Source organism: Equus przewalskii, chromosome 18, assembly GCF_037783145.1.
Source record: "Equus przewalskii isolate Varuska chromosome 18, EquPr2, whole genome shotgun sequence".
Taxonomy (NCBI): domain Eukaryota; kingdom Metazoa; phylum Chordata; class Mammalia; order Perissodactyla; family Equidae; genus Equus; species Equus przewalskii.
Genome location: NC_091848.1, coordinates 36,992,775 through 37,008,796, shown reverse-complemented (window position 1 = coordinate 37,008,796; position 16,022 = coordinate 36,992,775). Strand labels below are relative to the sequence as shown.

General features: G+C 43.7%; 1 protein-coding gene across 38 annotated transcripts in view; it reads left to right on the top strand.

Annotated features, from left to right (window-relative positions):
- KALRN (kalirin RhoGEF kinase) overlaps positions 1–16,022 on the top strand; it is a 635,442-nt gene that overhangs the window by 283,528 nt on the left and 335,892 nt on the right. For all 38 annotated transcript variants that reach the window (XM_070583665.1, XM_070583666.1, XM_070583679.1 and 35 more), the window contains one exon: positions 6,496–6,618. In XM_070583665.1, the coding sequence (XP_070439766.1) occupies positions 6,496–6,618 (123 nt within the window). The remainder of the gene's footprint in view (positions 1–6,495; positions 6,619–16,022) is intronic.

Genomic DNA, 16,022 nt, shown 5'->3' with positions numbered 1-16,022 from the left:
CAGAGCCCAAGCAAGGTGAGCTGAGCATCTGTGTAAGAGGGTGGTCCAGCATAGGTGCAGAGACTGAGCAGGTTAAGAAGGCCATCGATGAGGAGCAGGGGCTGTGGTATGCAGTGTCACAGCCTGGATGGAGTGAGGAGGGCATCCATGAAGGGAGGGCAGCTCAGCTTAGAGGATCAGAGTCTAAACAGGGTGAGGAGGTGTCCACACAGGGGGCTAGCCAGAGGACATTTATTAGGAAGTGGTCTTGGAATCAACCCCTGAGGAAGGGAAGGGAAGGGAAGGAGCAGGATTAGACAGAGGGTGAAGTTGAGCTGCAATGTCATCTCAAGGGAATCCCCAGCCAACCCTATGGGGCTGTTCTGAAGACTGGATGACCATTCAGGGCTGTCCCATGTTGGGGAGTGAGAACTGGGCCTTTATACACAGGAGTCTGTCACTGGGTGCAGGCCAACCGGGGAAGGGGTGCAGCTTTGGGTAAGATACTATCTTTAGCCAAGGGTAGTAATCCCCAAAGCATAGAGGAGATGAGGAGCAGCATGACCTGGCCTCCCTCGTGCTTGACAAAGAGCAAACTCTCCAAAGACAATAGTCTCTTCTTCCAAGGAGGGGAGCTGCTGCACCCTCAATAGAATAAAATAATGAAATATTCGAGTTGGAAGGAGATTCAGGGAGATGGTCTGATCCAACATTTGCATTTGAGGCAGTGAGGTCCAGAGAGGAGAAGGCACACACCCAGCTGGTCCACAACGGGTTAGGGGCAGAGCTGGGACAAGAACCCAGGTTCCTCTTGACCCCAAGGATGGTGTCTATAAGTTAGGGTGATCATTCTGGTGCCACATTTTAATGATGTTTTAGGAACCTAAAACACTTTTATATGTAAGTAGAGCTTAGATATCAACTTAAAAACATTGTTCCAAAGTTGGTTCCAAAGGGGCCTCCTGCACTGGGCTGAGTGACCCTAGTCTCCTCTAACACTAAGATTCTATCATGTTAGAAGAATCCAAAAAATCAGAGTCTGGAGACAGAAAGCGGCTAGGCCCTTGATTTTCTCCCATTAACTCAGATGCATGCATAGCCACTGTTCAGAAAATATCAATAGTTCTCTTCAAAAGGACTTTTCTCTTCTCCTTAGCAGCTAGAAAAAACTGTCTCCTCCCCTGAAAAGCACTGTCTTGATTGTGTGCTGGTTGGAATAAACACAATTAGATGAGGAAGAAAGGGGGTGATTAGGGAATTATGCATAATGACTGTTAGATTGGCTCCCAAATCCGGTTCAGGATGTGAGTATCTGTCTTGGAAAAGACTGTTCTGGGAAAGGACTAATTTCTGGTTGAAAAGTTGGGGCACAAGAAAGAAGGAAGAGCTTTACAAGTTGTCTGCAAGACTGCCTGCCTGCTGTGGTGGTGAGGGGTTCCCAGCTTACCTGGGCTTTTGTGCCCAATGACAGGGCAAGGTCAGGCCTCTCCATTCAGGGTGCCTAAGCTGTATTTGCACCTGACAATCCATGGCTATAAACATTCATTGAGTGTCTCCTGCATGTGCAGTGCTGGCAGGGATGCTGGGGATGGAGGGAGGGTGAAAGGATAGGACACAGTGATGAAAACCCCATACTCCTTCGGGAGCTAACTACCTGCCAAGTGGGGCAGTGGAAAGGGTGGAGACACACAAAGAGAACTTGAATGCAGACTGTGAGAGATGCTCAGATAGAGTTATGATGGGAGTATGGAACTGGAGACATTCACCCCCAAGCTGTGTGTCGGGGGGATGAGTTTGAGTTTAGTTCAGTTCAATATGTCTTAAGCAAACCACTCTGTGCTGAGTACCATGCTGTCTCCTGGGATCACAAGGAGGTCAGAGTCTAGTGGGAGAGACTGGCTGTGAGCAATAATTGTGGTTTGAAAAGAATCAGAGAAGAGTGGTATCACCCCAGCCTGGGTGGATTATTAAAGAGAAAAGCCTTTCCAAAACCAGTGATTTTGAGATGGCGCCTAAAGGCTGAGTAGGAAGGAGCCTGAGAAGTTGATATGGGGAGAAAATGATGCAGACATTTCAAATGAAGTTAAAAATAGTGAGGGCAAAACTCAGGAGGTGAGAAGCAGCTTTTGGGGTGTTTAGGGGTGAGGCAGGAATTCACTGGAGGCAGGGTTGAGATGGGGTGGGGCTGGCCACACAGAACTTTGCATGTCAGGTTAAGGGGCCCCTCAAAAACTGTATCCCGGTGGAATGCCCCTTCAAGAACACATGGTTAATTCCATTTATGCCTAAGTGTCTTCTTCAAATGGATTTGGTGTCCCTGATTTTTCATTATTAATATCCAGCTATTTTAACAATTTATAATTTATTTTTAAACCTTAGTATGTAAAATTGCTTCTTTGAAACGAAAGGCACATCTTGCCAGAATCAGATTGACAGCTATCATTGGGTGCTACTTCCCACTCAAGTTCAAAGGCACAACTGTCATTTATCAAAGCCAGAGTGCAAATATGAAAATTGGAAGAGAACTTCAGAAAAGATGTCCTGTGTGCTAATCCCTCGTAACTCACTTGGGGTGACCAGTCCCTCCTTCCGTGCGGTTCGTGATTCAAGCTGTGCCCTAGGGCTCAGCCTTCCTCCTGCCTCTCCATCACCCCCATCCCCAATCAGCAAATCCTGGCCATGCTCCCCCCTAGATATTACTCAAACCTGTCTCTCCACACTGCCGTTGGCCGCATCTGAGCCACCATCGCCTCCTGTCAGGGTTTCAGCAGTAACCTCCTGTTCTCCCACCTCTATTCTCGCCTGCCTCCAGCTGATTCTCCACAAAGCAGTCAGAGCGATCATTTTAAGTGCAGGTCTCCTGAGGTCTGTCTCCTCCTTCCAGCCCTACAGTGGCTCTTAGGATGAATGCTGGAATCAGACTCAGCTCACCAGGGCCCAGCACTGTCTGGTCCCTGCCTTCTCTGGGCCTGTTTCCTACCCACGTCCTACTCAAGCCCTGCTGATCTGTTTAATTCCTCACTTGGTGAAGTGCCATTCTCTCAGGTCTCAGCTAACTTCTTCAGAGTTCTCACTTCTTCAGAGAAGCCTTCCCTGCTCGTTGGCACTTTTCACCTTTGCGATTAATGATGAATTGTGTGATTTCGCGTCTAGTGCTTGTTACCCACTTAGACCGAGTTCCTGGGGTCAGGGCCTCGCTTGCAGTTGTTTAATACTGCACCCCGGGCTGTCTCAGCGACCTGCACTAGGGCACAATAAGGCTAGTAGATATCTCTTTCAATATGTGAATATTCATATCCCACATCCTGAGGACCCCTCAGATAAAAACAAAAAGATAAAACCTCCTATTGTTGGAAATGCTTAAATACCAATTCAAAGCTATCACTAAGCGTGATTAACTATCCTGTACTATCCTGACTATAACTGATAATTGAATGTTTTATATAAGATCTTGTGGATCAGAGAAATTAAACAAGGGGCAGCTAATAAGGGTTACCTCGATGCGTGCTTACACTTTGGTAGGCTCCGGGGTATGGCTAGTAACTGTGTTCTTCAACCAATGATGTTCAGATTCTGGGACTCACCAGAAACTGAGGGACATCCAGACTTCCAGTGCTGGGCCTTAATTTACGGTGTGCAGTGTAATGGTCAGGTGCTGCTGGTGTCTGCTCAGAAGCACCTTTCTCTGCTGAGCAGTCTATGCAGGAAACTGGACAGTATGGGGGACAAGGATGGGGGACATGGAATCAAGGGTCAAAGGACCATGTGGTCCAAATGTGTGTATCAAGCCAGGCTGGCTCTAAATGAACTATCTGAAACAAAACAGTCAGAAATCAGCATTTTAAACAACACCTCATGTATTGATTATGTTTATCTGTCCTCAAGGACTTTTTCAGTTTCTATGTATTACTGAATTAATCGTGTTCACTTCTTAAACCATTGCCTTATATTTGTTAAACTGATTTCCGTGCAGTCCCTGAATCCTCACTGAGCTGCACGTTTTCCCCGCAGCTTCAGTTCTAATGGCAGAAGCTGGACTGAATGAGGCAATGTAACATCACAGAGCAGAGCTATGCTTAAGTGAAAGCCTCTCACGTATGAAATATATCGATTTTTAAGTGGTTACGGTAGAGCTAATTGAGTAAACTAAGTGTCACCAACTGAAAATGAATTGACATTTTAAAGAAAGCAAAATAACTTAAACAGGAAACAAACTGCTTTTAAAAAAAGTTTAAAAGTTATGAAATACCCCCCAGAGAGTATAAAAGCTAACCATTTGTGAACTAGTGGATGAAAAACACTCCTCTTTAACCAATTTGCTTTAGAATAACTACTTTTATTAGCTAGAGATAAAAAATGAAATGAAATGAAATGAAATGAATAAAAACAGTGCTGGACAAGCAGATCATACTCAGCTGCTCAAAACTAAATTAAAGAAAAAATTTGTAATCTGAAAGTCTGTCGTAAATTCCAAAGCATTCATGGAAGGCTGCAAGATAGCTTTTTGGTATATAAAAATTATTCTAAAGCTTCAATTCATTCTCATAAGGGGATTAATAAAAGTTTAAATATGCATAAAAATTGTAAAAATGCACTGTTCATAGTACGCAATATATAGGGAACTTGGTGATTAGAAATACTGATCTTTGACCTTGCAAGCTGGTGCTCATCATCCCCTTTACGATACAGAATTGTGGGACCAAACCATGGCAAGCAAGTAACAACGCACTCTCCTGATTTTTTTGGTTGAAATTTCACTGTAAGTTATTTGGAGAACCGTGGGCCCTTCTTTCTTCTAAGAAAGGAATATTAAAGTTCCTCTGGGTATGGCCTTTCAGTATTTGCAAAAAAGTGAAAATCCAGTTCCTTTACTACTGCAATTTGTTTTTACAGATGTTCCTCCAGAATATTCAAAAAACGTATTGCCAGAATTTGTTATGTAAAATGTTTAAAATCTCTACACCTAATGTTTAGATAAAGTCATTTTTTAAAAAGCCGTTTTTTTCTTCATTTTAGTGGATAAGTACCTGACCTTCTGGCTTTGTTAAGTGGGTGTTTGCTAAACCTCATTTTTATATTCATAGGGGTGTTTCTCTGAACTAATACCATCTTGGTCTGGGCTTTATGATACTGTCACTGAAAGCTTTGAAGGCTTTCATACTTTGCACAATTGCAGGCAATAATTTATCTCAAATGGCAGAGGAAGTGAAGCCAAAGGCTAGATTCTGCAGAGCCAGAACTCCCCTGCCTGGCTCCACAGAATCATGGAATGATTTGGTCTGCCTGCTTGCCACAGGGCAATCTGCAGAAGAAACAGAAAAATGGTTTAAAGCATTCTTTTAAACAGGCCTAGTTCATGTAAATCATTTCCCCAAAAGTCATTCTAAAATCTGAGAAGGCTAGTACCTCATTAATCCAACATTAAAGTAAAGTTCAGTATAGCAGGAGGAGAGTGGGCTCCGTTGAGTCTTGGCAGGATCTGTAACAGGTGAGTCTGTACCATAATTCTGATTTGGTACATAATTCTGTGGCCACTTGATTTATTGAGCGCCAGCTCCTCAGAGACCAGAAGGTGAAGTGCTTCCTTTCTCTCTGAGAGGCGCACATTTTTGTTAGGCCATCTGGGCAAACGCAAAATGGATGTTAAATGCTTTGATCCTCCCTACGTTTCAAGGCTTTTACTAACGGGTTTCCACTCTCCCTGCCAAGTGCCCTTCGGGACAACATATTTTCTCAGCATCCCCTCACTCATCCCCCTGCTGCACCAGCCACCTCTGTTCCAGCTTCTCTAAACACCAAGGAAAATGTCTTGGGGCAAAATCACTAGATCTTAAGCCTGGAAGAACATGGCGTCTCCACCGCTTCCTAAGAGAGTCATAGATACTAAAGACCTTAGAATTCAAAGACCTTTCTTTATTTGGTTGATTGGAGGAGAGGGGTGGAAAGAAGCCAGAATGGGCAGTTGTCCTGGTGATCAGCTCCCTTGAGCAGAGCTCCATCTGGGGACTGACTGCTCTGGAATCTCCTTCCAAGATTAGGAAGAGAGTCCCAGGAGCACCATGAGGCAGGACCCCATGACTGGTTGCCGCTGCCGTGAGCATTTTTATGGTGGAATGAGGGCCAAGGAACTGCCCTGACCTGACACTGCCTAACTTCTCACCGATATGTCTGACTTTATGTGGTTGGAGTAAATGTGGTGAGAGGGTTAAACTGTGCCTGATGGTCTGTGTAACTTGTTTAAAATAATGGACTAATTAAGGCTGAGAACACTGAAAAAGTAACGAGCAGGTATTCTGGAGACCAAAGAGGATGACTTGAAGTTAGTTAAGGGTGAGATTGCTATATTGCCAATGACAGCAGTGAAATCCCATGAATCCACAGTGGATTGAACATTTTCACCTGGACCGCTGCTTTCTGATTGGGATGGGGACTCCAGGACTCTAGCAGTCGCACGTGTTGTCACATGTCTTTCCTTCTGCCAGAAAGTCATTGTTTCTCTGTTCCTCCTCTGACCAGGTGTTGGACTGGATTGAAAACCATGGTGAGGCCTTTCTCAGCAAACACACAGGGGTTGGGAAGTCCCTGCATAGAGCCCGGGCCCTACAGAAGAGGCACGATGACTTCGAAGAGGTGGCTCAGGTGAGATGCTGTGTGTGGTTGTATGTGTGTGTTTGTGTGTGTGTGTGTGTTTGTGTGTGTGTGTGGAGCCTGGTGAGGGAGACCAGGGCTGTGGATTGGTGTTTGGTGGGGCATGTCAAGTTGACAGCCCATGGCACCTCTGGGCTGCCTTCCTGCCTGGTGTAAGGAGAACTCTGTCTGTTCTCGGATCTCTACAAGAGTGGTCAATAGACCTTCAGTTTATGGTCTTCAAAGAAAATCTTCCTGCCAGCATGATCTGTAAATGCTTTGCCCACAGGTATTGATGGTGGGAGAGAATAACATTATTAGAACTGTCAACAGCCAAAGCTACCGCTTATGGTTGTCACTGCAGGTGACTGGGAGCTGAAAATCAGCACCAGCTCTGCCTGCAAAGCTGTGTGCCTTCCAGGTTCTGGAGGGAGAGATGGAACCTGTTCACCAAGCCATGCACCCCCAAGGCTGAATGTGCCCAAAGAATGCGCCTTTGTATCATTGGCACAATATTTAGTCTGTAATTTACACACTATTCAGCCTTTTAGCTGAGCTGCACACCTGGTCCAAAAAGGGCACCGTTTCCTAATTTGCACAGAGCTGTTGTATGAGAGGGCTTACCTATTTGTCTTAATAGAATGATATAAGAGGCTTTCTGTTCTGAGCCTTCATCCTCAAAATTTTATCCTAACTCCCTTATTCCTCTTTTGGGGAGTTTTCCAAATGGATCCTGAAAATCTTCATCTTCAAGATGAAGCACTGCTGTCCAGTTGTTTTGTCAGGTGTGATCAGTTGCAGTAGAAAATAAGACTCTTAAGAATAAAGCTGGGAAAGGTATGAGTGTAGAACAGAGAGGTGTATGCTGCTGGAGTGGTGAGGACAACAAAGCTAGGGTTTGCCACATCACAGCTTTAACCAGGGCTGGCTCCCATCACACTATGTAGGCAATCCTCAATGTGAGTGTCCTGCTGGGCATTGTGCAGAGCCCCAACCCTCACCCAGGGAGGCTGCCAGCCCCAGACAGACATGAGCTGTGGGTGCAAAAGGAGAGGGCCTGCCAAACACCAAAGGAATCTGCTAAAGGACAGGAAAGTTGTGGAGCTACCACGTCTCTAGAGGAGCTGCAAGTGTATGCTGAAAAGTCAGAGCCCTAACAGCGGCCAGAAAGACTGAGTCAGCAGTGACCTGAACCTGGGGAATGCAGGTGTATTAGACCCCACCTATGGAATAAAGAAAACCTCGTATGGAACTCTTGTGCTCTGTTGGTGGGAATGTAAAATGGTGCCGCCACTGTGGACAACAGTATGATGGTTCCTCAAAAAATTAAACCTAGAATTACCATGTGATTCAACAATCCCACTTCTGGATGTACACCCCAAAGAATTAAAGCAGGGGTGTGGAGAGATATTTGTACACCCATGTTCATAGCAGCATTATTCACAATACTCAAAATGTAGAAGCAACCCAAGTGTCCATTTACAGATAAATGGATGAACAAAATATGATATATACATCCAATGGAATTATTTAGCCTTAAAAAGGAAGGAAAATGTGACACATGCTACAACATGGATGGAACTTGAAGGCGTTATACCGTGTGAAATAAATCAGTCACAAAAGGACAAATATTGTATGAGTCCGTTTATATGAAGTACCTAGAATAGTCAAATTCATGGAGACAGAATGGTGGTTGCCAGGGGTTGGGGTTAGAGGGAATGGGAAGTTATTATTTAATGGATGCAGAGTTTCAGTTTTCCAAGACAAAGGGTTCTGGAGATGGATGGTGGTGATGGTTGTACTGCAGTGTGAATCTACTTAATGCCACCGAACTTAAAGAGTTTCACGTTATGTATGTTTTACCACCGCCACCACCACAACAAAAAAAGCATGCCTCATAGCCAGACAAGGACCTTCTGCAGAATGAGCTGGGCTATGCCAATGTGATATAGACTCAGGCCCAATGTGCCTTTGGTGGACAAGATGTAGCACAGACCCTAAATATCTGGGTAACCAGGCATTCTGGGTGCCTCTCCAGCCTGTTAAAGAGCAAAAGATGGGAGAGGGCCACATGGACTCCCTGTCTGCTAAGAGTGGGGGTCATGGTACCTGGGACAATCTGTTGGACTAGAACCATACCATAGCTTTGGTGCTCTTGCCTTTCATCTGTCCTTTGGTGCAGCCCCTCCTTACTTGGGAAGGATGTCCCCAGAGCCACCCACAGCCCTGACTCAGCCCACTTCTCCTTGCCCTCTTCCTGCTACAGTCTCATAGGCAATGCCAGCATTAGTTATAGACCCATGAGGGGGTTGTTTTGTGTGTTGTTACAACTCAGCAAGCCTGGTGGCCACCCCAACTTCAACCCCGTTTCTCCCAGTTGCTCCTCTACCTTCTCACTGATGGCTGATATGCCTTTCACATGGGACAATGCCTTTCATTTGGCAGCAGAGACACATTAACGTAAATTCATACTAAAGAAAGAATGGACACATTTTTGAGAGCTTATGGTTCCATTATGTATTTTATCTCCTACCAATCCTGAGTGATGGATAGCATTAGCCTTGTTTTATAGAAGATGACACTAAGGCTCAGTTCTTCAGTGTGCCCAAGTCATGAGACTTGTCGGTGGTTCTACTGGGATTCAAACCCAGGTCTGTCTGACTCCAGAGTCGTGTTCTTACCCTAACTCCCTGCTGTCCCTTATTGAGGAATAGGAACTGGGTGTAAAATTCATTTCCTAGTGCCAGTTTTCTCATGGAGAGTACAGACAAAGAGCATGAATTGGGGGGTTGGGGGAGCATGCTGCTGTGGCCATCCCATTTGGCATATGTTACAACTTTTCCCTGGCCCTGCCCACAAGTAATCTTGGTATAATCTCTTCTTCCTGCCTCTGCTTTCTGATGCGACTGTATCTTTGTGAGAGAGAAGAGAGTTCTACCTTCCAAAAGGGTCCTGCTTTTTGGAGGAGTGTTTTTCTCTGGAAAGCGGAGCAGCAGATGTGGGCCACAAAGGGAACACCTACGCAAGAGGCCATGAGGTCCCTGCATTGCCCTGTAAATAGGCCCCCAGAAATGGGTCTCCTAGTCTGGAAGTTAATCCTGTCTCGTGTCCCCATCCCCACTCTGGGGAAGGGAGTGGGCAGTGGAGCTGCCGAGCATCCAGGAATTGGTAGTTCACATAGGAAAACCAACTCCCACCATGGCGTAGGCAGATGGACTGTTGGTAGCTGCCTGCCTCAGCCCTGCGTTGTTCTGTGCAAGGTGATCATCACGCTCAGGTGGTGAGAAAGGGGGCGATCCAGGCGAGGAAGGGCACTCTCTCTCTTGCTTCTGCTCTCAAGTAGGTAAGGGCTACTGGAAGGAGAAGGGTGGATTTAAGCAGGAATTGGATAATGCTTGAGTTAGCCAGAGATCAAAGGCCCAAAGTGAAAGTGTAGAAAACTTGCCCCTTGTTGTTTTGGGTTGCTGATTATGAGCTATGGTCAGGAAGGGTGTCACACGTGGTGTGAAGTAGGATGCTGGGGGTCACTTGTCAGCAGTATTATAGAGGTTCATGGTTCAGTGAAGAAACGTCTTTCAACTTTATGATTTCATCATTCTTTGACCCGAGGCTGATATGAGAAGGGAATTCTGAGCTCCTGTTCTCTGTATTCAGGTTTAAAAAATTGTCTTGAATCAAAGCAGGAGAGCTGTTGCATCTGTTACAGCTCCTGGAAATTTGCCCTTCTGCAGGGAAGAGCAAGCCCCCAAGCAGGGAAAATGACGATGCAGAGCGAGAGGTCAAGGGGCAGCTTGAAGGCCCAGAACAAATATGTCTTCACCCTTGGGATAGTGGGGGCATCTGTGATCCTCACCATTGGTCACTCTTTCTGGTAAAGACATTTAAGGCAGTTATTAAAATAAATATAAATGATATCTCTGAAGAATTAAGGTAGCAACCCCTTATCTGTCATTAAACTTTAACTTAAATGTTGTGTTTACTAGCTCTTGAACATGTTTTAAACAAATTCTTCACCTGTCGTTTGAAGGAAGTGAATTAAGTATTCATGAGTCCTCAGTTCATCCTGCAGATGGCACTCGTTGAATAGCCTACATAGACGCTGAGCTGAGGGTGGAAAGGAGCCACAGTCAGGACGGCCTGATGGTGGAGGCTCCTGACAGGCGGGTGATGAGGGTCCGTGGCCAGGGGATGCACAGGGGTCTGTCTCTACAGGTTTTTCTAGTCCAAGTTACTGAGATTGTCCATGTTCAAATGGAAGAACTGAGTACTAGTGGGAACCTCTTCTGGTCCGGGTAGATACTTAGCTCAAGTTACCAACAAACATCAAATGACTCAGGCCTTAGTGTAAATCAGATTTTAAAAGACACATTATATTTTTACTTTTTTTGTGTGTGGCACGTTAGGTGTCATCAGGAGTGTAAACAAGTATAAGATGGATTTGCTGCCCATAATAGCATAGCTGTCAGGGCATAGATATGTCCATGGCTGCCCAGAAGGTAGAATGGAATAGGGTACTCCTATTTTGTCCTGCGAGATTTGCTACTACTCTATAGGAGGGTTCTCAAGTGCCTGTGGTTTAGATAGCAGCTGCGCCTGCTCTGTTAGTGGTCTGCTTTATGACTTCATTATCTGAAATGCCAGACTTTCTGTAAGCTAGCTTAGTCAAAAATTAGCAAGCATTTCCATTCAAATATAAATTATCTAAAATCTCAAAGCATAAAATCCCATTTAAATAGCTAAGCATATTAAGTAGCAATTAGTGTAACATTTTTGGAAAAACAAACCATTTAGAGAAAGACTTGAAAGATACAGGCACAATTAAGTACTTCATTCTGTACTCTCTGGTTAGTTGTTTCTCTATCTGACTCTTACTTTTTCTCAAACTTGAATAGAATACATTTTAAAAAAATCATTCTGAGACTGAGGGTCAAAATCAGCAAAAATGGAAAGGAAACATTTTAGTGGACCCGTCAGTAACCTTGCCCATCAAAGATATTCAAAGTATAATCAGCTAACCTCACAGAGTACTAAGGGCAAATAAAATAGGGTAATCCATAGAGATGGACAGCCTGTGCCCTCAGAGTGGGGCAGGAACCCTCATCAGTTTCCATGTCCCATCAAGTCTCTGTGTTGGGCACCATGGAAAATTAAAGAGATGCACTGTTTCTGTCTTGAGAAACCCACAATCTACTGAAAAACATGCAGCAAACATATTCTAACCCTCTAAGAAGGCTCATAGTAAAAGAGGAGACATAACCTTTACCCTTTTAGGGTCTTCAAGGAACATTTCTAGTGAAACCAAGAGAAACCATTAGTTCATTTGGCGATCCAATAAATACGCCTGCCTAAGGGGTGGTGTAGTGACCTTTTGAGTAAGTTCCATCTTTCTTTTCATGCCTGAGATGGTGACCAATTATAGCATCTGCAAATGCAAGCAGAAGGAAAAGGTGGGAGAGCTTAAATAGATGCTTTTTCACACTCCAGCTTCTTAGAGAGGATGAAAGGTTCTTAGGCAGGATAAAAAAAATAGTGCCGAAGAAAGCCAGGAAAATGCAGAGAAATTAATGTCATGAAGTGGGCAAGTAGAAGAATGTGAAACAGCAGAGAAATGAAGGACAGTCTTACCCTTTGGATCTTGCGTGGTAATCTTCCCGTTGGAGTGGATTCAGGATAGTCCCTCCACGGAGCAGTGGGGAGAAGTTGCTGGCATGAGCTGATGGGAGGGGTCTTGTGACCACTCTCAGGAGGAAGAAAGATGTTTTATGTTGTGGATAACTCCCAACCAAGAGTTTGGAAGGTCACTTTTTTACACTGGATGTGGAGAATTGAGAAGGTGTTGAGGTCAATATCCAAGATATTGTAGGAGCCTGGCAAGAACCTCTTACCAAGATCATGAGTTGTCCCCTCGCTTTCGCTGCTTCCTGTATGGAACAAATGGCACACTCAGAAGAAATTGGGACTGCATTTCTAATGACTTTAAAGTTCTGGGTAGCAAACTGAAAGATTCAAAAGCACAGGTGGTGTTTTTGTATTTTGTTCCATGTGACGGCAATGACTATGGAAAAGAAGGGAGGCTTTGAGAAATAAATGGCTGCCTATGTAGATGATGTTTAAAAAGTTTTCTGGACTATATCCTACAGAGCCAGGATGCTGGACTTCTGGTGAGGGGTAGAGTGCATCTTGTAAAGATTGGGAAGGATATGCTTTCACAGAAAACCTTGTTGATCTATCTAGAAGGATTTAAGTAAATTTTAAAGTGAAAGGAGAAAATTATTCTGGGAAAGCCAAAACCAGATATATGAGGCAGCACAAAGGTGAGATGGAGAGAAGCACCTTGTGAAGGAAAGGCTCTTAGGTCACCTTAGGTAAAAAAATGGTACCAAGAATATAGACTGAAAACAATATGTATAGCCTTCCTTACCCATATATCAACAAAAAGCATCCATAACAAGTAAAGTACTTAAACTTCAACACAAGAAGATAAATATGGTAAATATTCCTGGGACTTTAGGATGTTGAGACCATAAGTAGAAAATGTCAATGGAAGAGAATTTTTTGTTTAAAGGATTTGTTCTAATGGGAGGGGTGAGGGCATATCAGAAAGGTTCACATCTTTATGAAATCTATAAGCCTGAGGGTAGTAAACAATATGGAGAAATAGTAGAGATAAAAGGAGATGGATTTTAATTAGTCTTTGGTTGGTAAACATGATGTAATCTACACAGAATTCAAAATATATTACATTGTACACCTGAAATTTATATAATGCTATAAACAAATCTTACTGCAATAAAAAGAAAAAAAAAAAGGAGAACAAAAAAGAAGGCATGATTGTTACTGGAGAGCAGCATGGTCTGCTCTATCAGATGGAAGATCTGAAAAATGCTATTCTGATATGGTTTCAGTTCTGGCTCAAGGAAAACTATGATGGTGATGAGAGCCCTCAAATTTCCTGGCGTCTCTTGTAAATTTTGCAACACTGTAAATAAAACATCAATAACTGATGAAAGCAAAAGGTTCTGCATGGTAGAGAGGGAATATCATTATAGAAAAGCTCGAAAGAGTATAGATTGTCTAGACTCTCAAGAACCTTGACCTTTAGATGATAGAGTTTAGGCTCTACTCTCAGAGTAAGGAAAAATATTAAAGACTTTTGAGTGATGACGTAAATTAAAATATAACCTCTAAATCAGAGAAATAAGAATTTCTCTGTATGTTGGCTGTTTAGATCACATATGGAATAGTGTGCCTAATTTTAGAAAATATATTTTCAAAGGGATATTGACAAACTATACTGTGACTGTTGGAAAGATGCCAGGAGAGTAGAGTTGAAGTAACTAAATATGTTCAGTTTTGAGTAAATAACGTTTTATGGAAGGCAGGGAGGGTGGGTTTGATAGTTGAAGTCTCCCTGTAGCAGAGATAAGGGTGAAAGGTATAGTGAAGACAATTTTAGCTCAATTCAGGTATCACTTCTAACCCACGGTTGCTTTTTTATGAGCTATTCAAACCAGAATTAAATGTCTTGCGATGTAGTGTGCTCCTTGTCACTGGAGGTTTTCCAGTAGAGGTGAACATTTTCCCTTAGGATATAACATCCTCAAGCTTTCTCATCTTAAAAACAAGCAAACAAATAAAAAGAAGCCAAGACTACTTTCTGGACCCCACTTTCCCCTGTTTCTCCATCCCTTCATAGCCCAAGTTCTTGAGAGAAGAGTCTGTATTTGCATTTCTACTTCCTCACCTCCTAGATGCCCCTTGACACCTGCCGTTGGGCTTCTATTCTCTCTGGCCAACTGAGGTTGAACTTACCAAAGTCTTCATATGAATGCTTTTTTTGCTAAATCCAAAGGACAGTTTTCAGATATTAATCAGTCTTTCTGAAGCACTTGACCCTGTTGATCACCTCCTTTTTTCGTTCTCTTCTCTCAAGCCTTCCATGACACCATGTTCTCCTGGTTTCTTTGTTGGTCCTTCTTGGACTTTCTCCCTTTTTCCCAGGATTTGTTCTTTAGACTTTCTCTTCTCACTTTACACTCCCTGCATGATTTTATACTCTTTCTCAGACTCAGCTGCCACCCCTACTTGATGGCTCCCAAATCCATGTCTCATCTCTGATCTCACCCCTGAGTGCTCTGTTCATAAATCTGTTGGATTTCTGGACACCTTTCTTTTGATTTCTCAGAGGGTCTCAAGCTGAATGTGTCCAAAATTTATTTTATCATCTCCCACTCCTTCTTGGTGTGCTCTTCCTCCTGTATTCCCTATGCCAGTGAAGGCCATCAACTACCCAGTTGATCGAGCCAGAAACTTGGAAGTCAGTATTGATTCTCCTCTTACTCTCACCCGTCATGAGTCCATCACAAAGTCCTACTGATTCTACCTCTTTAATGTGTCTATTTCCCTCCTCTTCATTGCCACTTCCTTAGATCAGAGTCTCATTATCTCTTGGTTGGAGTATCACAATACCCTCCTGTTTTACCTGACTCCAGTCATGGTCTCCTTAAATCTGTCCCCATAACTGCCACAAAACTGGTTTTCCTAAAATGCACATGTCATCATGCCACTCCATTTATTATGGAACCCACAGATGGCTTCCCATTGGGATAAAGTTCAAACTCTTGATGTTATAAACCTTTTATGTCCTGGGGACTGCCTTCTCTGGCTGTACCCCTCCTGTGCTCCCTCTAGCCCACCCTTTCCTCCTGATGTCCTGGAGTTTACCTGAACATGCCATGCTCTCAAATCTCCTGCTGTCTCCTCTTTGATCCTTCCACCTTTTTAACTCTGACCACCCCTGACTAACTTATATTCATCTTTGAACATTCATCTCAAATATCACCTCTTCCAAGAAGCCTTCAGTGACTTCCATGGTTTGGATCAAATTCCTCTTTTCTAGGCCTCCTCTTATTCTGGTCACATCCCTATCATGTTAGTTATCACACAGTGTTGTAATTAATTTTATGCTAACCTCACTCCCCAGCTGGACTGTGACCTTTCTTAGAGCAGGAATTTTGTCTCATTTGTCTTTTTATCTCAATGCCTAGCACGATGAGCATAACATGGAGTGGTACTTGAAAAGTAAAGGAATAAATGGTATAGAGGGGATTCCTTTATTGCGTAGGTAGCAAGGCCAGATGATCTCTGAGGCCCCTTCCAATTCTAAGAATGGTAAATGGAAGAGAGGTGCATAAGATGAATATTCATAAGAACACAGGCCCCAGAATCATATAATCTGGGACCTAATTGAGAGCCATCCTGATGGGATTAGTGAGACTGAGCTGGAGTCAGCCTGGACAACCTCAGCCCAGGATCTGGCACTTTGGAAGAAGCATCTTTTGAGTCAAATTTTGAGTGAGTTCTGGCTCTGCTCTCTGCTGGACCTTGGCCTACTTAGCAATTAACTTGACCAGTAT